The 23,318-nt window shown below is 40.5% G+C and overlaps 1 protein-coding gene across 5 annotated transcripts in view; it reads right to left on the bottom strand.

Moving 5' to 3' along the window:
• The window catches only part of SPG11 (SPG11 vesicle trafficking associated, spatacsin), a 72,516-nt gene extending 49,476 nt beyond the window's left edge, over positions 1-23,040 (bottom strand). For 2 of the 5 annotated variants that reach the window (XM_043920955.1, XM_043920957.1), the window contains exons 1-11: positions 22,803-23,040; positions 20,328-20,512; positions 19,252-19,476; positions 17,382-17,583; positions 13,606-13,743; positions 12,965-13,413; positions 11,434-11,588; positions 4,669-4,801; positions 2,799-2,954; positions 2,239-2,414; positions 207-383 (exon numbers count right to left, since the gene is read on the bottom strand). In XM_043920955.1, coding sequence (XP_043776890.1) covers positions 207-383; positions 2,239-2,414; positions 2,799-2,954; positions 4,669-4,801; positions 11,434-11,588; positions 12,965-13,413; positions 13,606-13,743; positions 17,382-17,583; positions 19,252-19,476; positions 20,328-20,512; positions 22,803-23,005 — 2,199 coding nt within the window. In that variant the 5' untranslated portion in view covers positions 23,006-23,040. Of the gene's footprint in view, positions 1-206; positions 384-2,238; positions 2,415-2,798; positions 2,955-4,668; positions 4,802-11,433; positions 11,589-12,964; positions 13,414-13,605; positions 13,744-17,381; positions 17,584-19,251; positions 19,477-20,327; positions 20,513-22,777 lie in introns of all 5 variants that reach the window. The other 3 variants (XM_043920956.1, XM_043920958.1, XM_043920960.1) reach the window with 2 other exon arrangements.
• Between the last annotated feature and the right edge of the window lie 278 nt (positions 23,041-23,318).

Here is a 23,318-nt window from a genome sequence, read left to right as displayed (position 1 = left end):
TCTTCCAAGAAAGCTCTTAGTACTAAAGAATGTTTCTCAGTATTACTGTCATAATTTCCCAGTAAAAGCTACACACATTTCTGAGGTTTGTGACATGACTACGAAAACAAATCAATTTTCCTAGCAGCCAGAAACTGTATTAAACAGACAAGAGAACTTCTTTCATTAGCGACTTTATGATCAGACAAACAAATTGTGCCACTTACCATATTCTTCAAAAGCTCAGAGGCTTCCTCTATATTGTTTTTTTTCAAATTGTCAAAGACCAAATCTAGGCCTATTCTAATCAGTTCCTCAAGTCTTTGAGTAGAATGACTGTTAATCCTGAAGAAAGTTTGTGCCTCTGGTATTTTGTTGTTTAAAATGGCATTGGCAATAACTTCCTAGGAAAAGGAAGAAAAACATCTGCCTTTTGAGTTCCTTTTTATTACCTTAATACGTTTATCAACAAGGGACTTGTATATTTACTGAGTACCTCAATAAGAGACTTTTACTGAAAATCTACTACTAGATTTGGGGCTTGGAAGGGGATATGAATTGACCAAAATACAGACTCTGCTCTCCAGAAGCTTTTAGACGAGTGGAAGAAATGCAAATAAAGCAGAGATTATAGTACTGCATGATACAGGTGATGATACAGGCATTCCCAGGGTTCCAGAGAGGAGGGATCAGAAGAGGAATATCTAAATAAGAGAAATGAAGAAAAAAGAGAAGGGTTCCTAGTAGAGCTGACCGATGAAGTAAAAGTTTTAAAGACAAGTAAGTGTGATGTATGTTTAATGAGAAAAGAACATGACTTCCAAAAACAGAGAATATTTAATATGCAGAGGCATAAGGGCAAGGAACAGTATCAAGCCTTCAGAGAACTCCAAAGTACTCAATGTAACTAGAGAAAAAGCTGAAAAGAGTAGCAAATGCGACCTGAAAGAAAAGTAGAATCTCCATCATAATGGCATGGTGTGTGAGACATGGGTTTTATCCTGAAGCTTATGCAGAGCCACTGAAGGATCTTAAAAGCTAGGATGATAAAATCATACAGATATATTTGGAAGATACATATATTTTAGAAAGGACACGCACACGTTGGCATGCATGTTTTTGGAGACAGATTCCACAGCTTTCATCGAAGTGGACTGTAACCTCCCCCCAAATTAAAAATCAATGATTATGAGTAAAAAGAGCAGAGGGCCATAGATGAAACCTTGGAACACATTAAAAATGGGGAAAACAGGAAATGAAGCCAGTGAAGGAGACTGGAAGAGAGAACCCTAAGAGAGTGGAAGGAAAATCAAGTAGTTTTTGGTCAGAGAATAATTAAGAGACAGAAAACACAGTCACACCAGGTACTTCCACGTCCTTCTACCCTAAGAGGAGCCGTCCTGTGACCCTGGCAGCATCTCAACCATAGCACTTTCAAACCCTATCAATGCTGATCATCTGGGCTAAGCTATTCTGGCCTTGGTCTTTTCAATGCCAACATCCTCCAAGAGATTAGAAGAGTTCCTCCAGTCCCTAGTCAGAAAGAGGGCATCACAGTTTGGTCGTATTAACTTCTACTATAAAAAGAAAGCCAAGCTGAGGAGTATAGAAAACCTAACTGGCCAAATATCTTAACTAGAATCTGAGATAGGAATTGAACTGAATATACTTCCAACTATCTAATGTCATAACTTTCCTAAGGTCGAATCACCAGCAGCAATGTGATTCATTCAAAAGTCAGGCAGAAAGGACAAGTCCAAAGTACCATGTCCTGGATACTGAAGGAGTGCTAGTTCACGATGGGTTTGGGGCTGGGTGTTTCTCACTGGATCCAAATGGGCACATTTGGCATAAAGAAGGTGCCTATCTGTATTCTGAATTAAATAAATGAAAAACTTGTAAACATATATTTGAAGTTGTACTCAGAGATCCAAAAATCTATAAAACCTAAAAGCCTTGCCAAAGACTCTGAATCAAATGTACAGATTCTAGGGATTTTCCTGGCAGTTCAGTGGTCAACACTCTGAGCTTTTACTGTGGGGGGTGGGGAGGGGGCGGGACTGATCCTGGGCTGGGGAACTAAGATCCTGCATGCTACAAGTGGGGCCAAAAAAAAAAAAAAGAAGGAAAATTAATACTATCACATGTTACAATATGGATGAACCGCAAGTATACAGATTTTAAATTCTATTTCTTCTATCATTTTCTCAGATTCTCTGAATCTGAAAAATAAAAGAAGTGATCATTACTCATATTTACCTCAATGCTGAGTGTCTCCCATATATTGCTCTCCTTTACTTTGGGGACATTTTCATTTATATCATATTCATCTATAGCATCTGTTAGCTTCCAGGGAAACTTAATCATGAAGGTTCGAAGTTCATCAATGTAGCTGGTCAAAATGTCCACTCCTTTCTGTAGATGTTCATCTAGCTCTATGGAAAACACCAGTGTGCCAATTTCATACATAAAGTGTGTGTGTGTGAGAGAGTAGAGAGAGAGAAATAATTCACCATGAGCTATATAACCATAACGAGGTTTACAAAATGGCAAAATTCAAACTCAGTGTTTTCAGATCAAACAAAAAAATCTGAGCTTTTTTCCTATTTACAAGTATCTCCATGTTTTAATGTAACCCCCTTCACAATGGTTAGTTCTTCCTGCCAAAATTCCCAGGATTAGAACCCACTTCACTCACTCAATTACACATTACAAATGGCACTCCGCTGGCTTATGCCCTTTCGTGCAATAGGATCACTTATGTATCTGTCCTGACCTAAGGGTAGGATAATTGTCCCTTTATTTCCTGCTTTTCTTACCTTCAATGTGAATAAAAAGCTCCTTTATTTGTTTGTTAAGGAAAGACAGTGTAAGGTTAAGTAACTGTTCTGAGAAGTGCTTGCTCTGGGTTTCAGAATCATTTTCTCTAATTGCTGAGCAAAGTAAATCCAGCGCTGGTGTCAGCTCTTCCACATCTGAGGAGAAACCACAGGAAGGACTATGAAGAACACCAGGACACTCCCAATAAAATTAACCTGTCCAAAAAGACGATGCGCCAATACCTTAAACATAAGAAAGAGACCAACGTCTCACTCTCAAAAAGCTCACAGGACTTTGATGAAGTCTTATTACCTGCAAACTTCAGGGACTCTACTTATCACTAGTCGTTATTTAGTGGTATTACTAGTAACTAGGATTTTGCTGACCACCTACTCTATTTTAAATACTGTACCTGGTGTTTTATAAATCCTATCTCACTTATTCCATTTAATGACCAGAGAGGTAGGTGTTACATCCCCCTTTCCACAGATGAAGAAACTGAGATTTCAAGAGGATAAGTAACTTGTCCAAGCTAATCTGAACATGAGTGGCACAGAACAAATTTGAATGTAAATCTGATTCCAAAACCATTCTCTTAAATATACAGGGGAAGGCAAGGATGGAGGCCCCTGAATCTTCTATTTGCCAGCTGCAAATAAAATGATGCCTGCTCATTCTAGCATTGGCCCCCACCTCTAGAACTGTGTCTGTGTGAGAATGATGGGAAACATGGGTTTTACCATGAAGAGAGCAGGAAAAGCTAATCCTATGCTTCTTATTTCCAGATCCATCCCCATCTTTTAGGGCAGAGCAGTGCAGGTGTGAGTGGAGGCAGGAGTAATCACTGACCACCGAACGGCAGAAGGGGTAATGACCACACAGCTGCTGCTGGAGCTCCCCTCAACACCACAAACCAGGCCTTTCTTTAAATTTAAGCAGACTTTAAAAAAAAAAAAGTGGAGCATAAAAAAAGCTGGCAGTTCAAGAGGGAGGAGGGCAAACTCTGCACTCAAAACAAGAGGATGTCAACTCACACTCAAGTGAGAACCAGCATCACACTGACTGAAAGGGTCTGCTGTTCTTCTCTCCACTTAGAGAGTGTGAGCTGGTAGAGATTCATCCCAATAATGGTACATATGTGAAGTTATACACACACACAGCATTTACAGCACATTGCCAACAATAGCAAAAATCAGAAGCAACCTAAATGTGTAATAGAAGTTTGGCTGGGGAAACTATGGCACAGCCCATATAATGAAATTCTGTGCCACCATAAATAGGTATACCTACTGTTATCAAGAAAGATGTCTGTAATACATTATCAAGCGAGGAAAAAAAAAAAGCAAATTATACTGTATGTACATGGGAAAAGACATTTTTTTACCCTATCCCTCCAAAGAGAGGATTTGCAATGACTACCTGGCTCAAGAATAAAAGCAGACCGCCTGTTTATTAAAAATGAAAGCCAAAGTCTTAAAAAGAAGAGTTGGTAATGTAGCAAAAAAGAAAAGTCAGGATGAAAACTAAGCCAGCTGCAGTCACTATATACCTCAGACAACAGCAAGAGTGGGGAGTTTCACAAATGAATTTTATTTTCTTTTAAATAAAATCCTCTTAAATTTCAAGGATCATCTCTTCCTTGCATACTAAAAATACAAAGCACAGTACAGCATGTGAATAATTAATATTCAATGTATAATGAGAGCATTTACGGATTCTCACAACTCTCTCAAGAGTCCAGAAAGTAGACAAAACATGATGACTGAGTCCTGGCTAGTAAATAAGTCACCAGAAAACATAACAATAATTTGAAAGTGATTAAAAAGGAAAAATGATAAATACAAATACAGAAGTCTTCATTCCACTCACGTTTTAAATATAAATGGGATGCAAAGTGATCAAACTGGTCAGATACAGAAGATTTTGAGGATGGAGTCAAAAGATTTTCTTTGCTCTTTAAAAAGAAATCTACTGTGTCCAGCTGGCGGTTTTCTATACCTGCCTGCAATGGGAGGAGATCAGGAAAAAATTACAATAGGAAAAAAAAAAAATTGGGATACAAATTGCTTTTTAAAACTTTACAATTTAATGTGCTAACACAGAGATACAAGGCTATCTTTATATTGTAGGAGTATCTGAGTTCTAGTGCGGATTCTGACAACGACTGTGTAATCTAGGGCAAGTCTCTAACTTTTTGGAGCAAAAGTCTCTGCTTTAGCAGAAACAGGTTTGAAAAGAAAACACTTCTAGCTCTGTGCATGCCAAATGCTAAGCCGCTTCAGTCCAACTCTTTGCAACCCAATGAGCTATAGCCCACCGGGAGAATCCATGGGGTTCTCCAGAAAAGAACACTGGAGTAAATCGCCCACCCCCCGCTTCCCATGCCACCTCTCCTCCAGGGTATCTTCCCAACCATTTTGTAATTCTAAAACCATTCAAAGTTAGGTACCTGGGGATCACCCTCACAGTTAAGTTACAATCTATTTGAATTAAAATATTACAGCAGATTAATACAAAGTTAAACTGAAAAAGCAGGCTAAATACAGACTTCTGTTTCTAACTAGGAATCTGAGGAAACTGTTCTATAAAGAACACTTAAAAATCATAGATTGAAAATTATACATACAGTTGACCTTTGAACAACTCGGGGGTTAGGGACGCTGACCCTCCTACACAGTGGAAAACCCATGTATAACTCTACAGCCATCCCCCTGAATAAGAGGTTTCACACCCATGAATTCAACCTGCCTTTGATTGCGCAGTACTGTAGTACTCACTACTGAAAAACATCCTGGTACAGGTGGACCTGCGCAGCTCAAATCCATGCTGTTCAAGGGTCAATGATGGTGTATGTGCATGCGTGTGTGTGTGTGTGTGTGTGTTTATATCTTTAAATGCTCAGGTGAACTGAAAAGAAAGTGACAAAAATCCTCAGAATTAAAAACAAATTTCTGATGGCCTGAAGCAGGGGTTGAAAAACAGGGCAAAGCAACCAAATTCAACTCCTGCCTGTCTTTGTTTTATAGGAAAACAACCACATCCGTCCACTTACATATCGTCAATGGCGACAACGGCACATCTGAGCAGTCGTAACAGAAACCTGCCTGGGGTCTCTGGCCCCGGACAGACGTTTGCCACTCCGCGGCTGAAGCACTGCACCGAAGAATCACCTGGAGAGCCTGCTCAAATGTGGGCTGCTGAGTCCAGTCCCCAGAGATTCTGATTTCCTAAGTCTGGGGTGGAGCCTGAAAATCTGCATCTCTAATACATCTCCAGAAGATGTGATGCTGCTGGTCTGGGGACCACACTGAGAATCCAAGGGCTGAGTTCTGGGTGTGAGGCCAGGTAGGCTGGGTGGTAAATACTGGTGAAAGTTATGTGTGGAGGAAAAGAAGAGAAGAAAGGGACTTCCCTGAGGGAGACAGGAAACAGACCCTGCCTTTCCACTACACAGTGAAAGGAAAAACTAAACTGTGTATGCTTAAGTTAGAATAGGGTTGCAAAACAGTTATTAAGTTTGCAACTTTCAAATAGTTCAGCAAAAATAAGTAACATATAGTGAAAACAAATGTGGCAAACTGTTGTTTCAGTCGCTCAGTGTCCCGACTCTTGTGTGACCCCATGGACTGTAGCTTGGCAGGCCCCTCTGTCCATGGGATTGTCCAGGCAAGGATACTAGAGTGGACTGCCATTTCCTGCTCCAGTGGCAAAATGTTAACAGTTGGTAAATGGAAAAGAGGTAAATGGATTTTCATTTTATAACTTTTACAATTTTTCTATAAATTTGAAAAAAGTTTCAAAATAACACATTTAAAAATAACGACCAAATAGTAATTCTAGAAATAATAAAAATTGAAACTCAGTGGATGTACTGAATACCAGATTAGACCTACCTGAAAAGAGAAATAGTGAGCTGAATTACCCAAAGACTCAAAGAGATTAAGATAAACTGAGCAAAGTATGAAAATTCTAACTCCTTCCGATGAAAGTGAAGAACACTGTGACAACTGGGAAACGCACGTCCAGCTCTCACAGGGAACATTTATGAAACCTGAGCGTTTACTAGGCCATACCTGAGTCTCAGCAAAGTAACTCATTTGTATGCTGCCAGAGACTAAGGCCAAAACAATGCTGTAACGCCACCTAAACCTAATTAAACTTACTACATGGACATAAAATGTATAAGGGCAGAGGCTCTGCAGTCACACTGCCTGGGCTCAAACCCTGGCACTGCCAGTCACTGGCCAGGTGTATCTGAATCAGGGTTCCTAACCTCTATGTTCCCTCAACTGTAAAACGGAAATAATAATAGTTTTATCTATTGGTAAGAAAACTAATGAGCTAGCACCTGATTATTAACATTAATATTTAGAAAAAATAACTATAGGAAATAACCCAAGAGTAAACATGATTACTTTGGGATAACAGATTTATAAGAGACCAATTTTCTTTTTTTCTCATTCTTAAATTCTCTATAATAAATGTTTTGTAGTACATAAAGGTAAGTCTTTCAATAAATGGTACTGGTAACTGAAAATCTACATGCAAAAGAATGAGGTTGGGTCCTTTCCACTTACCATATATAAAAATTAATCAAAATGCATCAAAGAATTAGATGCAAAAACTAACACAATAAAACTCACAACTTTATAAGAGTAAATTTTCATGACCTCAGAGAACAGACACTGGTTACTTAAGATATGACACCAAAAGCACAAGTAACTGAAAAAAAACCAAAACCCAAACACAAAACTTCCTAAAACAGGTAAACTAACTTCATCAAAATTAAAAACTTATGTTCCAAAGGACACCATCAAGACGCTGAAAATAAAACCCACGGAATAGGATAAAATATCTGCAGACCATACATCTCATAAGGGTCTAGTATCTAGAATATGTAAAGAACCCTTAGAACACAACAATAAAGACAAAGCACTCAATTTACAATTACAAAATGAACAAAGGATTTAAACAGACATTTCTCCAAAGATACACAATACAAATGGCCAAAAAGCACATGAAAACACATTAGTCATTGGGAAATTCCAAGTAAAAACCACGATGAGATACCACTTCATGTTGACTTCACAGTCACTAGGATGGTTATGATACAACGAAACTGGACAAAACAAGTGGATTTGGAGCTATCGGAACTCCTTTACCTCACTCTGGGAGTGTTCAACAGTGCAGCCACTGTGGAAAAGAGTTTGGTGGTTCCTCAAAAAGTTAAAATAACTTGCTAATTCTACTGCCAGGTGTATACCCAGGAGAAACAAAAAATATGGTGATACAAAAAAACTAGTACACCACTTTTCACAGTAGGAGAATTCGTAATAGCAAAAAAGGAAAAACCACCTAGATGTCTATTGATGATGAATGGATTAAAAATATGTGCTGTATCCACATAATGGAAAGCTACTCAGACATAAAAAAGAGTGAAGTCCTGACATGCGCTACATGGATGAACTCTGAAGACAAGCTAAGTGAAAGAAGTCGTCACAAAAGGCCACACAGACAAAGCAGATCAGTGTGTGGAAATGAGGGTGTGTGAAGAGTTGGGAGTGACTGCTAATGGGGTGAAAAAAGTGAGAGTGAAAACACTAGACAGTGAGGATGGTTGTACAACTCTGAACATACTCAAAATCACTCGTAGGTGAATGATACTGCTACCCATAGACAGGTGAATGTTACGGTATGTGAATTGTATCTCAATAAAGCCGCCACTAAAAGATGAGTCTGGTATATAACTTTATTAACTTCTAGTTTTCAACCTTTCCACATGGTACAGTAGAAAGTGCCCTGAGTTTGACTCTAGCTCCTGCCTTATTAGTACAGCTATGGGCCATTCAATCATTTTGAGTCTTAGGTTTTTCATCTGTAAAATGAAATGAATACAAACTACCCAACTGGTCACCTGTGGTTATTTTAGCACAATTTAGAGGATGCACAGAAAAGAGTGTTTGTGAACTACGTTCTTGCTGCTTAGTCCCTAAAGTCGTGTCTGACTCTTTTGCAACTCCATGGGCTGTAGCCCACCAGGCTCCACTGTCCATAGGCTTTCCCAGGCAAGAATATTGGAGTGGGTGTACTAAAAAATGCTGTATAAATTCAGGTATGTCACTACTACAAGCAGGATGAGAGTGGTGGGGAAGATAAACCAGGAATGAGTGATCACTCCTGCTTGAGCTTCCCATAGCTTGTTTCCACTTCATTTATTCTCATTAGCTTATTGTTGCCTCCATCTTTTGTAACTTTTACTTTCTTTCAGTTTAGTTCAGTTCAGTCACTTAGTCCTGTCCGACTCTCTGCGACCCCATGAATCGCAGCACGCCAGGCCTCCCTGTCCATCACAAGCTCCCGGAGTTTACTCAAACTCATGCCCACCGAGTCGGTGATGCCACCCAGCCATCTCATCCTCTGTCGTCCCCTTCTCCTCCTGCCCCCAATCCCTCCCAGCATCAGGGTCTTTTACAATGAGTCAACTCTTCACATGAGGTGGCCAAAGTATTGGAGTTTCAGCTTCAGCATCAGTCTTTCCAATGAACACCCAAGACTGATCTCCTTCAGGATGGACTGGTTGGATCTCCTTGCTGTCCAAGGGACTCTCAAGAGTCTTCTCCAACACCACAGTTCAAAAGCATCAATTTTTCGGCGCTGAGCTTTCTTCACAGTCCAACTCTCACATCCATACATGACTACTGGAAAAACCACAGCCTTGACCAGATGGACCTTTGTTAGCAAAGTAATGTCTCTTCTTTTCAATATGCTATCTACGTTGGTCATAACTTTCCTTCGAGGGAGTAAGCGTCTTTTAATTTCATGGCTGCAGTCACCATCTGCAGTGATTTTGGAGCCCCCCAAAATAAAGACTGCCACTGTTTCCCATGAAGTGATGGGATCAGAGGCCATGATTTTTGTTTACTTCATGTTGAGTTTTAAGCCAACTTTTCCACTCTCCTCTTTCACTTTCATCAAGAGGCTCTTTAGTTCTTCTTTTCTGCCATAATGGAGGTGTCATCTGCACATCTGAGGTTATCAATACTTCTCCAGCAATCTTGATTCCAGCTTGTGCGTCATCCAGCCCAGCGTTTCTCATGATGTACTCTGCATATAAGTTAAATAAGCAGGGTGACGATATACAGCCTTAACACACTCCTTTCTCTATTTGGAAACACACTCCTTTCTCTATTTGGAACCAGTCTGTTGTTCCATGTCCAGTTCTAACTGTTGCTTCCTAAACTACATTCAGGTTTCTCAAGAGGCAGGTCAGGTGGTCTGGTATTCCCATCTCTTTCAGAATTTTCCACAGTTTATTGTGATCCACACAAAGGCTTTGGCATAGTCAATAAAGCAGATGTTTTTTCTGGAACTCTTGGTTTTTCCTTGGTCCACTGGATGTTGGCAATTTGATCTCTGGTTCCTCTGCCTTTTCTAAATCCAGCTTGAACATCTGGAAGTTCACGGTTCACGTATTATTGAAGCTGGGCTTAGAGACTTCTGAGCGTTACTTTACTAGCATGTGAGATGAGTGCAATTGTGCGGTACTTTGATCATTCATTCTTTGGCATTGCCTTTCTTTGGGATTGGAATGAAAACTGACCTTTTCCAGTCCCGTGGCCACTGCTGAGTTTTCCAAGTTTGCTGGCATATTGAGTGCAGCGTTTTTACAGCATCATCTTTTAGGATTTGAAATAGCTCAACTGGAATTCCATCACCTCCACTAGCTTTGTTTGTAGTGATGCTTCCTAATGCCCCCTTGACTTTACATTCCAGGATGTCTGGCTCTAGGTGAGTGATCATACCGTCATGATCATCTAGGTCATGAAGAGCTTTTTTGTACAGTTCTTCTGTGTATGCTTGCCACCTCTTCTTAATATCCTCTGCTTCTGTCAGGTCCATACCATTTCTGTTCTTTATTGTGCCCATCTTTGTATGAAATGTTCCCTTGGTATCTCTAATTTTCTTGAAGAGATCTCTAGTCTTCCCATTCTGTTGTTTTCCTCTTTTTCTTTGCACTGATCACTAGGAAGGCTTTCTTATCTCTCCTTGCTCTCCTTTGGAACTCTGCATTCAGACGGGTATATCTTTACTTTTCTCCTTTGTTTTTCACTTCTCTTCTTTTCACAGCTATTTGTAAGGCCTCCTCAGACAGCCATTTTGCTTTTTTGCACTTCTTTTTCTTGGGGATGGTCTTGATCCCTGACTCCTGTACAAAGTCATGAACCTCCGTCCACAGTTCATCAGGCACTCTATCAGATCTATTCCCTTGAATCTATCTGTCACTTCCATTATATAATTGTAAGGGGTTTGATTTAGGTCATACCTAGAAGGGTCTAATGGTTTTCCCTACTTTCTTCTATTTAAGTCTGAATTTGGCAATAAGCAGTTCACGATCTGAGCCACAGTCAGATTTCTTTCTTAAACAGTGTTCATTATAATATGTTATCTTCAAAGCCAAAAAGGGTAAGGCTTTGCTAAGCAGAATTAGGGTAATGAAATAGCCAAAACTAAGCAAAAGGATGGGTAAAGGCTACATATCTTTTGTTGCTAGGTTGCATGTATCTCCCAAATCTTTAGCCACATAAGAGTAAACAACAGAAAATAATCAAACATCATCATACTACAGACACTTAACTCTGTTACCTCTAGCGCATGTATGGGGATGGAACACCGCCCCCAACCATTAAGATGACAGAGAGAGTCCACAGTGCTGGCACTTCCGTGGATCATCAGCCTATTTAAAAATTCCTCTTGAGTCAAACCAAACAAAATCAGAGACAGTCCACTTTCTACAAGACAAAAAGTCAGCTTTAATAAATTATTAGGACTTAGGTTTTAGTGTTATGACAGGAATTAATTTCTAACTACTCAATACTTCAGCACTATAATTACTAATGTTAATTGGGTACTGGTAACTAATGACCTCAATTAATAAATTCATAATAATTTTTCAAAGAATAATTTCATTTTTCAAAACAGTAAACACGACTAATTCTCATAAGAACAATGCATCCTATGAAATAGCACTAAACCTCTCTACTTTGTAGAGTCTTGCATAATCAATACTGTCTTAATTGTCTCTTGTATAATCTTGTATAATTGTATTTTGTATAATGTACAAAATTGTATCTTGCACAATCAATACCTGGAAACTTTACCAAAATAAAGCAATTAATAGCATGCTCTGATACACAGAAATACATGATTACCAAAATTGAGATACTGAAGAAGAAACACATAGTTCAATCAGAACACTCAGTAGCTTTACAGGAAATTATGGCATAAATGCTGAATCAACATATATCTGACACACCAAACCCGAATAACTATGGGAGCCAAGCAGCGGGGAGAGAAGTACAAGGAAACACAACCAAAAAATAAAAAACAAAAACAAAACAAAATAAACAACCTGAAAGGAAGTGGCCCGTCTAAGACGCCGAAATTTGGCTTCAATGCGTAAACTGGAGGAGGGATGAGGGCCAGTGGGGCAAACCTTCTACTCTCTCAGTGATGACTGAGAGGCCAGACTGCGTGAAACCTTCTACTCTCTCAGTGATGACTGAGAGGCCAGACTGTGTGAAACCTTCTACTCTCTCAGTGATGACTGAGAGGCCAGACTGCGTGAAACCTTCTACTCTCTCAGTGATGACTGAGAGGCCAGACTGCGTGAAACCTTCTACTCTCTCAGTGATGACTGAGAGGCCAGACTGCGTGAAACCTTCTACTCTCTCAGTGATGACTGAGAGGCCAGACTGCGTGAAACCCTCTGACCTTTACATGCTTACAATACACAAAGTCTTTTTTAAAAGTCTAGGTAGTGCAGGCCAAACAAAATAAACCTGAGTTCACACATGCTCCACGAGCTACCAGCTTGCAACCTCTGCCTACACAGACTGAAGTCCCGTGAAAGACTTGCTAGGCTAAAAAACCAACCTTTCTTAAACTCTTTCTGACTTAGTATCCTAAGCATTTAGCTGAGCAGAATTAATCTTAACTAAAAATCAAACACATGGACAAGAGTACTAAGAGTAACACTGAATATTTCTCCATCAAAGCTTAGGCTCAGAGGTGCGAGCAGGCACCAGCACCACTCAGGCAGCAGAAGTAAAACTGGCATTAGGGCAGCCCTCAGCGTGGATTTCAACCTGTTAAAAGACGTCCTCACCTGTCAAGACGAGGCACGGCTGCTGGTCTCCACCACTGTCTACAGGAACACATTTTTTGCCCAGCAAAAAACATTGCGTGCCCTGGGTCTCCAAGTCCCACAGGACAATGGTCCAGCCTGTCCTTTCCCCTGCCCAAGTGAACAGTGCAGTGAAGCCTGTCACAGACACACAGGCAAGCTCAAGGGACTCCTCCTGTTCCCTGATGTGCATCATTTTCCACACTCTTCCTGGATCACTGGTCCCGGCAGGGCCTTGCTGTGGAAAATCACACGGGCTGCATGTCACATCCTGTGGAATGAAGGCCCAATCTGACACACTGGCACTGCAGTTACCAGATTCGGGGGACTCTGGATGTGAAACATCCTGGTACCACGGAGCACAGCAGGGACCTTCCGGCTCGGAGCTCGTTATTGTTTCATTCAGTGATGACAGCTGGGCTTTCCAAGACCTGGGAGACAGGACAGAAGTCACATCTGTGACAGTGAAAGGCAGTAAGTGAGGCACTAAACCAAGCAAAAATGCACTTAGGGAAATAAAAGTATCTACTCTGTAAAGGCTTAAGTGAAAAGGTTTGGTGTCAGCCTCACACACACAGAAAAATGAAAATAATAAAGTAAATCTAAAAAGGAGCTTTCTGTACCTATCAATTCGGAAGGAAAACTTGGTCAGTTTCATGTTGTAGTCAGAATTAACAGGATCATCTTCATCTATCCCCTGGGGACCTTCAATAGGGATGTCTTGTAGAGTTTTTTCACATAACAGGTGTCCTGGGTATTGCCTATGTTTTAAAAACAATAGCCATGGTAAAAAAATGATGGTCAAACCCAAATCCCTGTTATTGCCTCTGCTGTTAAAAATGGAAGGGGAAACGGTGTGGAGGTGAAACAGTACAGCAGAAACAGTACAGACAGTAAGTTTCCCTGACCTAGACGCCTTACCTCCATTGCTTCAGACACACTGATAAAGCTATGTTGTGTATATGAAGCTAATAATATAACATTATATGGCAATTACATCAATTAAAAAAATTTTTACCCTTAGGGGAAGTTTGTTTTATGAAGAGACAAGAGCATGTATTATCCACTACAATGTAGACGTGAAGGTAAAAACTTTTACCTGAACTAATGTATTTGAATTTTTCAACAACCCTCTGAGGTAAATATAAGCCAGTTTTGTAGCTACAGAAACTGAGGCTCAAAGAAACAGTGCAGCTGGGTCTGAACCAGGTAAATGTGACGTAAGCCCAGGCGTTTAATCGCCCACCACCACAGAGTGAGATCTAGGCTGAGACCAGGGAAACACGTAACAGCAGCTAGGGAAGCAAGGTTTGAGTGCAGGTGCGGACGCAGAGTGTATGTAAGATGAGGCTGGAGAGCTCTGCAAGAGACAAATGGGGTCAGGCTTTATGGGCTACTAAGGATTGTTAGCTTTCATGTTGGGGAAGGAGGAAAGAAGCTAGAGAAGGGCTTTAAGCAGAGAAGCCGTATGATCAGACATGGGGAGTGGCTGTAGGAGACTGGGATGTACGTAACCCCCGAGCACTGAGTTAAATTATTAACCGTTTCAACAATTTGAAGGTAACAGCGTGACTTGCATTTGTCAAGGAGACGATGTTAGAGAAGGCAGGGTGAAAATGAAGAAATATGATCTGTGGAGAAAGCAGTTCCCCCGCCAATAAAAGATATATACTCTGTCCCCACAGGTTCATACCTGCCTACACTCTGAAAAGATGTGCACTTTAACAACATCACTCTGGCTACTCCATAGAGGGTGAATTTGAGGGGGGAAGAACAGATACAGTGAGACGAATTACGAGGTTGGTAAGCTAGTTCGGATAAGTGATGACAGCAGCATGGATCAAAGTGATGACAAAAAAGTTAAGAAAAGTGGAAAAGATTCAAGAAGCCCTTAGGAGCTAGAATGACTAGGACCTGGTGATTAGATGGACATGGATCTAATACTTAAGAGGCTGGAGATCTAGAAAAGACAGGAAACAGAAAATGGTCCCTGAGAAGGAGGGAAGGAATGGGATTCAGAGCACACACAGAGGGATGGGCCTGCATGGGAGCAGGGAATCCCTTCCCTGTAACAGGACAGAAGATGGAGAAAATGAGTGCAGGAAAGTGAGAAATTTAATGTGAGAAACTGAAGGAGCTCCGGTGAGATGGGGTCTACTTCCTTTATAAAGTAGGAGGTAAGGTCATCCAAGAACAGTTGGGGGTAAAGAGATGAATAAAGGTTTGAGAAAAACGGATGTTTAAAACATTGCTGTAAAAAAAAAAAAAAATGGACTCATGAAAAAAATCACTGTCAAGTTTCCAGGCAGCCAGAGAGACCACATAAAGCATGAGTGTGAACTTTCAGTGGCACCAACTTTTATCTGTGGTGTTCTCACAAGAGCTCAGTTGTGTGGATGCAGGGAGTAAGACAGAATTAAAAAATGTGTTGGACCAAGTGCTATCACACAGCAGGAGCAAGAGTTTAGGGCGCATTCAAAAAAGTGAATACAATGACAGGTCACAGAATCTATGCTATAAAAAGAGGGAAGTGAAGACAGAGGGAGATGCAGTCGTCACCTGTGATGTCAGTGTACGGGAATTCCAGTGAAGTCAGACGAGACAAGTGGGAGTACCTGAGTCAGCAAAATGTAGTTCAGGAAGTTGTGGTCAGAGTGGCACGTGTGGAAAAGTGATTTAGGGGAGGAATAGTTTCGTATACTGACAAAGCCCAGGTTATGACTATGAGAATGGACAGCTAAGGTAAACTGTAAGGAAAAGTTACTGACAGCAAATTGAATGAACAAATCATGTGGAGCTTACATGAGCTTACAAACTCTATAGGAAACACAAAAAATTGGAGAAGTAATCAAAGACTACACAATTAAGTGCTAAACTGTAGTTCAAAGCAAAAAGTGCCAAAGAAGTTCAAAGAGAAGAAAAATTATAAAATGAGCAGAAATTCACAAGTGGAAGGGATTTTAGTAAGGAATGACTTCATAGAAGAGGTGGATCTCAGAGTGGGAATAGGACTTGATAAAACGAAAAGGGGTGGCTGATATTCCATATGGCGGGAAGGAAGAACTAGGGTTGGAGGCAGGAATGGAAAAAATACTTTTAGATTTCAGAGTATACTTAGAAAATATATAGAGTCAAGTTCCTCGAGAAGTTATACTAATTAAAGAGCACTCACATAGATAAGTAACAAATAGAGATAGATTGTTCATTTAGATGGACAGCAAAGATCCCCAAATTGACTATCAGGAAGGGAGCAGAAGTTCTTCACTGGCTGATGTTACAGTGGCTGAGTTCAAAGGAATTTGTCCCAAGGAATGTGCCTGGTGCCCCCTCCAGGGTTCTCTTGGGGTACTGCCAAAACATCCAGAGGAACAGAACCCTGCACTCAAGGATCAGGGGAGGTAAGTGGGTTTTCCTTCCTCTTCACCTGTTTTCCAAGGAAACTGATTAGGAGGTACCTCCTACTCTACATATACAAGATGTATTTCAGTCAGTGAAAATGGCCTGCTGATACACAAGCATACAATCTGAAAATGTGATAATCATCCCGGCTTAAAAATTCTAAAAAAAAATGTTAAAAAGCCATTGAAAACAAGTGAAAAATCACAGTACTAAGAAGTTCTGGCTGATTTGTGAGGATGAAATTAACTCATTGAAGTACATTCTCAATTACTCAAGGATATGTTTATTTCATTCATATTAAGCTAGGACCAAAAATCCTAATGGCTTGAAACGTCCCTTAATTCTGAAAGTCATAAATGTTGATTAGCCTACTTGCAAGTTGCAATAAATAGGTGCTGTGTACATGGATATGCACAATCAGATATAAACATGTTCCTTTCCAACATAAGATGAGAAGCAACTAGAATTTCTAAATCAAAAAGCTACACACAGAAGTATTCAATTTTCACTAATATGTTCAGAAAGTTGCAGGTGTGGGCCCGCCACGGGAAACACCTGAGAAAAGCCTAAGATGGAAAAAGGTGGATCCCATAGGTGGCCAGGACCATAAGCCACATAAGGTACAATTCTAACAGAGTAAATCCCATTTTTCTTCTACTCTGGTGTTGGAAAGAAGTGAAGAGATTATGTATAATAGCTAAGAGTTTTTAAAATTGTGCTTGGTTACTTTTTACATATGATGACATAAGCTATCTATAATATAAATATAAATCAAAATAAAAACTTGGCTATGCATCCAGAAACAAAAAGTAGCCAGTGGTCATCTGTACATATTTTTATATAGTAACAAGCTCACTATGTAGTACCTAGAATGTTATCAACTAGATAGAGGAAGAAAACTTGTTAAAAGAAAGAAAAAAAAAGGCTAACAAGTACATTTTTTAACCTCTTATGGCTCTAATTATTTACCTCAAATTAGAGAAGGAAGTAATCCACATACCTGAAGTACAAATTCAAGTTAAGAGCAACTGCAGTATTGGAGACGCCCACAACCACTACAACATCCAGGTCCTGAGACACTTTCAGTGAAGTAAATGAAGAACTCTTGGCTGGCTCCTGTTGCTGCTCATTACACATATCTTCTTGAGGAAGTGCTAAATCCACATGAGCTATTTGTCTACCATCCACAATGTCAAAAATGTCTTTGAGTTAAGAGTTAAGGAAAATGTCAGTCTCAAGTATGCCCAAACACTTAAAACACAGAACAGGACAGAGCTGTAGACTTCATCATTCCAACCTTGTAGGTATAACAACAGGAGAATGGACATTAAAGAACCCATCACATTAACCAGGTGACTATGACTGTAGTGACCCAATGAACAACCTGACAGAGAGTTTATTCAGCAATGCTCGCTGAATCTCCACTCTGTGCCAGCCCCCGAGACATCACGGACAGTTTCCACTAGTGTCCAACAACAGTGCTCTTCAAAAGAAACAGTGTGAGGCACATTTGTCATTGTAAATCTTCTAGCAGCCTTATTAAAAAAGTAAAAAGAAATCAGGGAACCTAATTTTAATACATTATTTAGCCCAGTATATGCAAAATACTATCTCTACATGTAATTAACATTGATACATTTTACATATTTTTTCAAAACTTCAAATTAGTTATTTTATACTTACAGCACATCTCAATTGGGACAATTTTCATTGCAATACAGATCTGGTCTGTATTTAGACTGCAAAAATTTATACTTAAGAACTTGGAACAGTCAAGTCGTTCCAAACATACTCTAAAGTTCTCCAATAACTGAATCAAGTATCAGACACTAAAGTAATTAAATACAACTAAGAATTCAGTTTCTCAGTCACACTAGCCAGTTTCAAGTGTTCAACAGTCACCTATGCCTACTGCCTACAATGTCGGATAGCGCAGTTCTGTGACCTGGCAATAAAAATGAAGTTAACCCAATATTCTGTAACACTTCTTGTAACAGCCTCTATTTTTACAAAAGAAATTTTAATACCGACTATGATACATATAAAATGCTACTACTTGGTCACTACCCTGGTAGATCAGTGGTAAAGAATCTGCCTACAATGCAGGAGACATGTGTTTGATCCCTGAGTTGGGAAGATCCCCTGGAGGAGGAAATGGCAACCCACTCCAGTATTCTTGACTGGAGAATCCCATGGACAGAGGAGACTACAGGCTACATCCCAAAAAGTCGGACACAACCGAGCACGCGTACATACAAACGATATATGTAAAATAGGGAAAAAATGAAATAAAAATTCTAAAAACACTACTATAAGGGGTCATTCTTCAAACAATCTTCAAATAATTTTTAATATAATCCTGCTGGTGACCTATGAATCTGCTAAGGACAAAAAATTCTGTGACAGTTTCCAAAAACAAACTTAAAATGGTTATGCAAATGATACAATTTCCTAATATAACAGAAGCATTAGAGGCAGTAGGAGATAAACATCATACTCATACACAAAAATGTGTGTATTACATCATAAGCAGTCATCTAAATCCCTCCTGGAACAAGCACAAAATGGATATTTAATAAATAATACTTTAAATAAATGGGTAATGCAGAATATACCCAATTTAAAAACATAAACTGGATGATTATGACTATGAAAAAATGTATATTTATAAACTGAAAAATACCTGAATGGAATAGAGAGCAATGCAGTTGAGTATCTGAAGCTCATGAACAGCTTTTTCTCTGAAAGTTTTACTGAAAAATTAATCATTCCACCTATAGCCCAGACCCTAAACTTAAAAGCCTTAAAAAGGCTCCTTTTCCTAGGTATTCTCCTCCCCCCAACATCAACATCTTTACCAAACAGGATACAGATCCAGCCTAAACTACTCAAAACAAAGAGAATTCCTCTGCAGAGCTGCGTGTCAATAATCCTGTCCACTGCCTGTGCAGGTAAGGGTAATGTGAAACAGCTGAGTGCCCTAATCGCAGTATCTCTTTCAGGAAACATAACATGCAGGACAACACATTTGTTGATGAACAATAATGATGTGTTGTCGTGAAATGACAGAATTCTCAAAGATAATAAGAAAATACCTATAAAACAAAAGGAATATTACATCAAACTCACGGGTCACAATTTTACAACTGGTAAATTTGGTGCTGTTAACATAACACAGACAGATGAGACAAAAAAGAATCAGCATTTATCTTAGTCCAACTCTAGACAATTACTGATCAAACTCAGTTAAGCAAGTCGTCACTGGTAAGAGAATGAATAAAGACCTACGATCTCTCTGTGCCTTCTGTTTAAGGCCAGAGTGTGATGAAAAAACCCACAAGATGATTAAAAAAGGTTCCTTACCCACAGGACCCCATAAGAATGATCAGACTCTTTTTTTTAAGAGGAAAAGAACATAAGCATGGTGGCAAGAATGCTGCCGCCTTAAAAACAGATGCCAGAGTGCTTTGGTCTCTGCTCTCTGAAGCCCTCAGGATAGAAGGTAGCAAACAGCTCTGTGCCCAGCCTAGATCAGCAGATCAACCAAGAGAAATACAACGGTCAGCCACAAAAGTGAGCCACATGTATAATTTTAACTTTTGCAGTAACTGCACTGAGAAAAGAAACAGGTAAAACTAATTTTATTATATTATTTAACTCATCTTCAAAACACCAACATGTAACTAATACAAAAACTATTAATGAAATATTTTACTTTTTTAGTACCAAGTTTTCAAATCTGGAATGTACTTGACATTTAAAAGACATATTAATTCATATTAACTACATTAACAGCTTAACAGCCTCATGTAGCTAAAGCCTACTATACTAGACAGGGCAAATATCCCTCCCTGATTTTACCTCTGTAAGAACTGTTCCTGAAATATATAAAACTACATAGTAATGCAGATTCACACATGCTGAAAGACTACCTGCAAAAACTTACTGATATTTTGATCTTCAACAAGCTTCTGCAATGTCTCCTCACTATAGCTATACAAAACGGTTGCATCACATCTTCCATCTTCCCAATTAAATTCATAGATGAGAAGTTCATAATTTTCACTAAGAGCAAGCAGTCTGGGCTTGTCATTTGGTGTCCCACTGTGACGAGAATCCTCCCATACAAACCTAAGGAAAAAGTTTAGACTATTATTATATTCGACATCCACAATAATACTTACCCACAATGGTGAGGGTAAAATGAAAGAAAGAGTAGAGAACTTTTTGGTTCACCTAAGCTTTCATTCTATATACAACCTAACGGAATGTACTCTGCTCTAGATTTCGGCCCCTTTTCCCTTTCTCCTTCCCCTTTCTCACTTCTTTCCCCTCAACATCCTTCAGGGCAACACAAGAATACAGGAGTGGGTGGTGAAGAGGGGGCAAAGAGCAAGAAATGGTGGCTGCTCTTATTCCATTTCATCCTAAATCCGAACTGATGATATGCTTAAAGAAACTGTGATGTGCTCAAGGATAAGTTTCAATAACCAAATGTCTATTATTTATAAGAGATGGTCTTCACAATTAACAAAAAATATGTTCTGCTAGCATAAATGCTTTCAAAAGTGATTATTTGTATTTATAGACTTCGAAGACTTTAAAGAGGCATATCATAGAATAGCTCTGTCCAACAGAACTTTCCATGAGATGGAAGTGTTCTACGAATCTGCAAGGTCCAATACAGTAGCCAACTGCCACATGGGGCTACTGAGCACTTGAAACATGCTCAGCGAGTGCAACGGAGGAACTAAATTTTCAATTTTAAGTCACATGTGGCTAATGGCTACCATACGGAGCAGTGCAGTTATAAAATATATAACGCAGTACAAAGTCAACACACCAACATGGCTAACAAGGAGGGAAAGAGGCTATTAATGCTACAGCTTCAAATTAAATAAAATTGTTACATTTAAAAATAAAAAAGCCCAGATTCTGAAAACGATGCAGATGAAGTTACCATGCTGATAAAATTTCATCTTTTTTAAAAAAAAGCTTTTTTCCACAAAAGTAATAAGTTTTATATCTAAAAACAGTGAACTCAGTGCTATGTCAGAGGAAAAAATACTGACATTTTGTATTTTTGCCTTTATACCTAGAATGACGTTGTTTCATAAACAGCGAGTACCTGACTATTTACACTGAAATCTGAAAATGTCAAATATGGAAATGGCTAAACAAAATATATTTAAAAGCAAAATACTGTGAAACGAGTAACATCATTAGCACATGGGACCATATTGCCACGTGGAAAGACAGATTTTTCAGTGAGCAGATTACAGAATGCACAGTGATTCAACAATATACAAAAGACCGTGTATATCGGTATAGTCTACCGACATGCGGTATAGGCAGAAAAGTAAAAGTCGCTCAGTCGTGTCCGACTCTCCTGCATTGCAGGCGGCTTCTTACATCAGGGAAGCCCCACTGGTAGAAAAGTAGGAAGCAAATTCTGTACCCTATAAATTTGTCCTTATTTTTACCCTATGAATTGCCCCCAATTATTTCATGTCAATTCTGCTTATTTTCTGTTAGGATCTCTGCCTCATTCCTCTCTTTACAGGACTGTGTTCATCGGTACTTAATAACGTTGAATCAACTAACTTACGGAGGAGGGAGAATCCTTTTCCTAGCAGCTAGAGACCAGGAATAAAGAAAACATGAAAACCACTGAAGCATTCAGGGATTTACCAAACGATCTCTACTGTGAGGCACTGTTACAAGACCTGGAAATTCCAAGACTCTTCTTTGGCTACTAAAGTCGTAAAGAGAACATTTCTAAAACGTTTTATTAAAGACTCCAAAGCCTCGGATGGCACTCTTAAACTTAACGATAAAAAATATAAGAGTTACAAATGACTGAAATTGTCTGTCTTACCGACCATACAGCCTCAAGTGTATTAAGAACTGTCTGATTACACCTTTCAGGCACTACTCCTAGTTAACGAGCAGCGCGCATAATAAGCACTTGCCAGGAAAACACGTTAATGAGTAGAAAAAGCAGGCTCTATCTATTCTTCAAAGGGGAGCGGGGGATGCCCAAACGAGAAGGAAACAGCTATCCGTATCGCGCATTAGAATAACAGGACAATGCAAATGAGATGATGCCCCCCAGCTGGCATCTTCAACAGATTTAACTGAAGAAAATGGAAGTGGGGTACAGTACGGTGACGAGAAATCGAACTATGTCGAACGAATAAAAAGCTCGGCGCCCAAACAGGGACTCCTACAGCTCCCCGCGTGCGGAGGGTCAGGGTGCGGTCTCCGCCCAACGGGAACAGGAGAGGTGAACACGACCATCTTGCGGCTATGAGGGGGCCGGGCCCGCCTTAGGCGGGCGCCCCGCCGTCACTCCGCTCCCGCCGCCCCCAGGCCAGCAGAGGCGCGCTCCCTCACCGCCCGGCCCGGCCGCAGCTCTTACTGCCGAAAACAGCCTTCCAAGCGGCAGTCGCCCCCACCTCGGCCGCCCGGCGCCAAGGGGAGTACGTGAAGGCTGCCTGCGGCCGTCAGACTCCCCAGGACCGCCTGGTCTCTGTGCAGCTGCGCCCGGAACCCCAGGCGCCCTGCGGCCTCGGCGGGGACCGGCACCAACAAAACGGGCAGCACCCGCTCCTCCGCAGCCATCCTTGCCCGCCGCCCCTTCCGGCCCGCGCACCTCGTCGTGCGCCTGCGCGGTGCATCCGACCCCCCCCCCCCTCCACCACGTGACACCCCCCCCCCCCGCCGCCGCGTCGTGCGCCTGCGCCGTGCGCCAGACCCACTCTCCACCTCGTGACCCCCCCCCCCCCAACCCCCGTCGCGTCCCACGCCTGCGCGGTGCGCCGACCCGGTCCCCGCCTCGGGACGGCCAGCGCCGCCCACCCCAGCGAATGCGTGTCTTCCTTTGTTTCACGGCGAGAAAGGTGTTGGGGGTCTTCGTTAGGGGCCGAGAGGGACG

This window comes from Cervus elaphus, chromosome 12, assembly GCF_910594005.1.
Source record: "Cervus elaphus chromosome 12, mCerEla1.1, whole genome shotgun sequence".
NCBI lineage: Eukaryota > Metazoa > Chordata > Mammalia > Artiodactyla > Cervidae > Cervus > Cervus elaphus.
This window is presented reverse-complemented; position numbering and strand designations above follow the sequence as displayed.